The following is a 5821-nucleotide window of genomic DNA, read 5'->3' as shown; positions in this document are numbered from 1 at the left end:
TCTCATCACACTTCATCACGTCGAAGATGTATGTTCTCTTAGAGGACTTGTCATTCTTTTATGTTTCGATGGAGTTTTTCCCGTTCGAAGGTGCAAGAACTCTACAAGAGTAAGGTGGCCCCTGTTTCAATTCGGCCAAATCGATTTCGCTCTCGTCGAAACCTATAAGATCACTACATATTTCCTGACTATCCTCATCCATTTTGACATACGGTACCATTTCCCTTTTGTTGTTCTTACTTGCCCTAACCTTTTCGAATTTTAAATGTTCTACCTGTCGAACTCGGTATACTAATTGAGCCATATCTCTTAAACATTGGGTGTCTAGCTTCTTCCTAATGGAATAATCTAAACCACCAATAGCCATCTCGATTAGTTCATGTTCAGACACTTGTCTGAAACATCTTACCTTCAACAACCGAAACATGTTTAGATAATCATTTATTGGCTCACTAAACTTACACTTAATACTCGTCAATTCCTTTAAATTGATCTTAGACTATCCCATATAAAACTGTTCATGGAACATTCATTCCAAACGAGTCCAATCATGGATGGAGTTCGCTCGGAGAATGGTGAACCAAGTGAAATCATTTTTAATGAGGGAACTAGGGAAATATCTTATCCTTAAGTTCTTATTGTTGGCAATATCCCCAGCCTCAGTTAAATACCTGACTATATGTTCGATAATAGATTCGTTGGTATCACTAGAGAATTTCGTGAATTTTGGGACTTTCCACCCCATGGGAAGTTCAGTTTGTAACACATATCCAGACAAGGAAGATGTATGGTTTGGCCTGCGCAAGCCTACGTTCACCCCATTTTGCTCCATAATCCTTTCTACCATGGTTGCCAAATTGTTACCCTCTGTAACTTCGTCATGTCGAACCTGATGAAAGATTTCGTCAACGTTTTGATTTCGATTGACCATCATTATTCTTGGGGCTTCTTTCTCCCTAAGTATTTGTTATTCGACCCTATGGGGTCCTTCCTGTTGGCCCTGGTCGACTTTGACATCATTGGGTACAAACTATTGGGCATGTTTGTTGTTGGGTCTTCTCCTAAGATCAAACCATGGTTCTCTACCATCCATTCTCTATGAGGTTGTCGAACTGGCGCTTGAGGGGCGCCACTGAAATTTGTAATTCGCGTCATCTATGTTGTCAATTGCTGATTAGTCTGAGCATTCTGCTTATTAGTTTGGTAGTATATTGGATTAAAGGATTGGATATCATCCCCAGATGTTAGACAATCATATGAACCATCTCATGGTTGCTTTCGTCCATTTGTTGCCTTAATACCGCCGTATAATTGGTTGTGAAAGTGGGTAACTGGGCAGAAGCTCCCACCCTTGAGGGTCGGGTACTTTGACCCAAGTTATTAACGACCGATCCAGACCCTTGTAACAGAGAAATTATAGTATCCATTGGATCATTAAATATTGACCTACTATTATGCAAAATTGCCATCGTAGAAGTTGGCATGCCATATGGTTGTCCGCGGCCATTCATTGGCATTGTAAACCCAGTCACGTAAAGCCTAAAACTATTGGTCCCTACTGGTCTTAAGGTTATTGGTTGCCTCTGCATTCACACAGGGGATGATAATAATGATCCATTTTGTGAGCTCGACGATATTGCTATCATGCTCGCTGTAGAAGGCATTGTCTCGATCACATTCGTTGTGGCCATATTTTCTCATATCAAACGAAGAGGTTGTTCTCCACCATTGTTTAGTGGATTAACCATATTTCTAATGTATTTCCTTTTTGGTCTTGATGCGTTACTTATGGCTATCATACTACTTCTTACTGGTCGAAAGATGCAAGAATTTTCTAAGGAAATGGATTTCAAATTGTTAATGTCTACGCCATATAGCTCGGGTATTGGTTAGGTTGAAGCAACAAATAAGGTGGTAATTGGTTTGATCAAGAAACATGTAGGGAAGAAACCTAGAAATTGGCACAAAACTTTAGATCAGATTTTGTGGGCATGTCGGACCTCTCCCAAGGAATCCACTAATTCGACCCCATTTTGACTGACTTTTGGTCATGATGCAATTTTACCAGTAGAAATTTACCTACAATCAACAAGGATTCAAAGGCATCATGAAATTCCATCAGAATCATATTGGAACATGATGCTAGATGAGTTAGTCGATCTAGATGAAGAGAGACTAAATGCCTTTGAATTATTGAAAAGGCAGAAGAAGAGAGTAGAGAACTCTTATAATAAGAAGGTTAAAGTTAAGACATTTTCGCCTGAAGATTTGGTTTGGAAAGTTATCCTTCTAATGGATCGAAAGGATTGGGCCCTAGGGAAATGGTTTCCCAAATGGGAAGGCTCTTTTCAAATTTTGCAAGTTTTCTCTAACAGTGCTTATGAGTTCGAAAAACTTAGTAAAGACAAAAGAATCTTAAGAGTGAATGGAAAATATTTGAAAAAATATAAGCCAATGCTCAAAGAGATAAGAATAATAAACGAGTAATTGTATTAAAATAAATTGAAGCCAACATGGTAATGTAAAATATTGCCAATATGGTTAGAATTCGTTACAAGGGCCCAAAAGGCTAATAATCAATACAAGTAAAACCAAAAGTCATTAAGAAATAAATGAAGATAAGAGACCAAAGTTAAAATGGGAGATGATTCTTCATATGGAGGTATTTTGTCTTATGAAGCTCTAGACGTTTCTCACATAAAGATCGTTTCGACCGAAGAGTCGTGAGCTCTGCCTCTAGTTTGCGCGCTTTTTCGACAAACTCCAAGCCAAAATCTAGCTCCTTGGCCATGGAAGCCTCATCGAACTTTAAGAGTTCGTCTTTGCGTTTGTTTGTTTCAGTGATATTGGCCTGAAGTTCCCTTATTTGTGCTTCCCAAGAGGCAATGTCACGATCATGGTTTTCGATCTCTGCCTGGTTTTTCTTCTTCGTCTCCTTCAGTTCCAACGCCTTGTTGGTCGATTCACTAGCTGCATCCCAAGCAACAACTTCAACGCCTGTTTTCTGCTCAATTTCTTTGGTAATTTGGGGAAGCAGTTTATCATCTTCGATAACCTGTTTTATCATGGTACCCAACTCCAAGATGATACTGGCAACTTCAGGAGAAACATCCAACATATTAACTTGGCTGATGAGAGACTTCAAGGATAAGGGGGAAGAAGGATCAACCAACAAGAGTATGACTAAGTCACCCTTAAAGTTTTTCTCTTTAATTTTTGAGAGTGCCTCATTCGCGGGTTTGCTCAAAGATTGATCCTCAAAGGCTGTAGAAGTGTTAAGACTTCTTTCAGATGAGCTTTCTCTTCGGCTCAACATAACCTTTAGATACTCGAGGGTTTGGATTTGTTTAAGAACTGCTAATTCCTCTAAAGAGAGACCCCCAAGTTGCTCTTGTCGAAGCTTTGATACCCTCGGGAGTAACTTCAGTTGTGGGGGTTGCAGGAGTTTGGCCCTGATGTTGTCCTTCGTTTATTTCACCCTGGCCCCCCTCACCATTGTCATCTTGGTCCTTAATCTCCTCCTCCTCATCAACATCAGGAATATCGTCGAATACCGACGGCTCTTCGACTTCTTCTTCTTCTTCTTCTCCTACCTCCTCATCTTGGTCGTCATTTCCTCCTCGAGGGTCATCATCTGCACCTTCGACATCAGGTGAATCACCTTCAGAAACATTGCCAACTTAGATTTCTTGGTCCACCACCATGGCATCTCTGTTCACCTCAACTTGGGTTTCTTAACCTAAGTCAACTTCGCGATCAGAACCACTTGTCTGAGAGTGTTGGGTGGTGGTTTTTTGTGGCAAAGTCTCAAGCCCTCCAACAATGGGTTGGTTGATTTCACTCATTGAGCTTTTCTCAGATGATGGTCGATGGGTGAGTTCGTCGACACTGTTGAGAATATCTGGTATATAAGAAGATTTGTCTGCTGTTTGGGTGGCAGCGTCTGCGCCATCCTGAAAGCCAAAGGTTAATAGATAAATTAGTCAAAGTAAAAAAAAAGTAATGTATGCTTTTTACCTTGTTCCCTTCGACTCCAAGACTAGAGTTGTCACTTTCGCCTAGTGTCGCTACTATCTTCGACATATCTTTAGGATTAGGCTCTCGAATGGTGAGAGCAGCGAGTTTTTTATAACTCTGGCAGCCTTAGCATGAGGATGGCTTGAGGCTACAGTGGACTTTGTTTATCTTTTACTTTTCTTGTGAGACAAATCTAGGATGAAAGAAAGATCCTCTTCATCTAACTCTATCATCACAGGAACTCCATCTGCTTTCGTTTTGATTTTCTGAGGAGTATGGGGAGGTTTTAAAGCACCCTGAATCAAAAAATTGAAGTGTTAGAGATACCATTATATATGATAAAAAGTAATGGGCAGAGTAAATATGTACCTTAATGGTCTTGCTACCACCCTCGGTCTTTTCTTCTACTAACTTCTTGGTTGTTGTTTTCCTAGATGGAACTCTGATAGCTAAAAGAAATAAAATGAAGTAGTTACTACAAGTCAATAGTGAATATCCTAATAAGAGATTCTATTCAAAAAGGTCTTCCACTCCACACCTTCATATATATCTGATTCAATGCGAACATCTTCAATTTCTATATGAAGATGCCCTTTGAAACTGTCTAAAGTATGCTTAGTCGCAACCACCCGCTGGGCTTTTTTATGTGATTGTTGTCGAAGGATTTTTATAGAATCCCCACAGATGAACCAGTATGGGAATGAAGGGGCGAAGGCCACTCCAAAATCAGCGTTTGGCAGTCGAGGAAACTTAAGAGGATGCATTTTGAAAGCCATTTCGTAGCATTTCTCAGGAGGAACGTACGAAGGGATTTTTAAATTCTCCATTTTCTTTGAATTTTTTTTTGTTTAGCGTGACAGTTGCCTCACGGATGGTTCGACAAAGATCATCGGTCCTATAGGCAGTTTCAAAGTAGTTTTGGAAGGCCTGAATTTCTTTGATGTGTGTGTAAGTACCTTTCTTGATTCTTTCCTACACAAAGAGGAAAGCTTCATTAATATGCTGAGTAAATGAAGAAACATCATAAAATTCTTCAGCATAGTATTTCGACCACCACTTCTCAAATTTTGGAGTGCAAAGGAAGCATGGATCAAATCTAACTAGAGCAAGGTGTGTTCTACCAGTATATCGAGCTATCTGTTTGACAATAGTGGTTTCATTCTGGATTGCGTCGTAAAGAAGGAGATTCCTTTTCTTGTCATAAAGACACTTTGGGAGAGCCTGAATTAATCCAAAATGTCGAGCCATGAGGTTGGGTTGATAAGCAATTAAGGTAACTTGGATCTTTGATGGGTGTAACCTGAGGGTTATAAGTTTTGGGGTTCGAAAGGCTTCCCAAAGTAAAAGGGATTCTGTCTTTTGTTTCGTGGCAGAAGATGGAAAAGATCTTTTGAACCATGTTGGACCATACTTTCTAGCTGCAAAGGGGGCCATGTTCGACGTCAACTCATGGCGTCTTGCAAACATCATGACGTAGCTCATGAGTGTAGGTCGAAGGGATTTTCCTTCATCATTTGGTGTCAGTTGAGCCAAACAAACTGCTTCGACCCTTCTATTCTTCACTCGTTCAGAGTCTTCGTCAACGAGGCCTTTGCTAGGAAAGCCTACCTCGGAGGTGGCATTTAACCAGAGTTGTAATAGCCAGAAAGGCCCAGAAAGGAGGAGATTTCCTTTTTCTCCTAGGTTTTTTAGTTGAGTAACACCACCACTTAAGTATTCATAGAGGCTGTCCAAGATCGTTTCGCTCAAATAAACATCGTGACCAGCGTGTAGTTGGTTCGCCAGAGTAAGATGTTTCTTGGCA

At 40.3% G+C, this 5821-nt stretch overlaps 2 protein-coding genes across 2 annotated transcripts; one reads left to right on the top strand and one right to left on the bottom strand.

Moving 5' to 3' along the window:
• The first annotated feature begins 2136 nt into the window (after positions 1 to 2136).
• On the top strand, positions 2137 to 2487 carry LOC127093919 (uncharacterized). Its single transcript, XM_051032810.1, has one exon. The coding sequence runs from the start codon at positions 2137 to 2139 to the stop codon at positions 2485 to 2487; it is 351 nt and encodes a 116-aa protein (XP_050888767.1).
• An 860-nt stretch (positions 2488 to 3347) lies between these two features.
• On the bottom strand, positions 3348 to 4083 carry LOC127093918 (uncharacterized). Its single transcript, XM_051032809.1, has 3 exons — positions 4018 to 4083; positions 3764 to 3953; positions 3348 to 3661 (listed from the first exon to the last, which is right to left on the bottom strand). The coding sequence occupies exons 1-3, from the start codon at positions 4081 to 4083 to the stop codon at positions 3348 to 3350; spliced, it is 570 nt and encodes a 189-aa protein (XP_050888766.1).
• Between the last annotated feature and the right edge of the window lie 1738 nt (positions 4084 to 5821).

Source organism: Lathyrus oleraceus, chromosome 6 (assembly GCF_024323335.1).
Source record: "Lathyrus oleraceus cultivar Zhongwan6 chromosome 6, CAAS_Psat_ZW6_1.0, whole genome shotgun sequence".
NCBI classification, from domain to species: domain Eukaryota; kingdom Viridiplantae; phylum Streptophyta; class Magnoliopsida; order Fabales; family Fabaceae; genus Lathyrus; species Lathyrus oleraceus.
The sequence above is the reverse complement of the archived record's forward strand: the minus strand, read 5'-3'. Positions and strand labels throughout refer to the sequence as shown.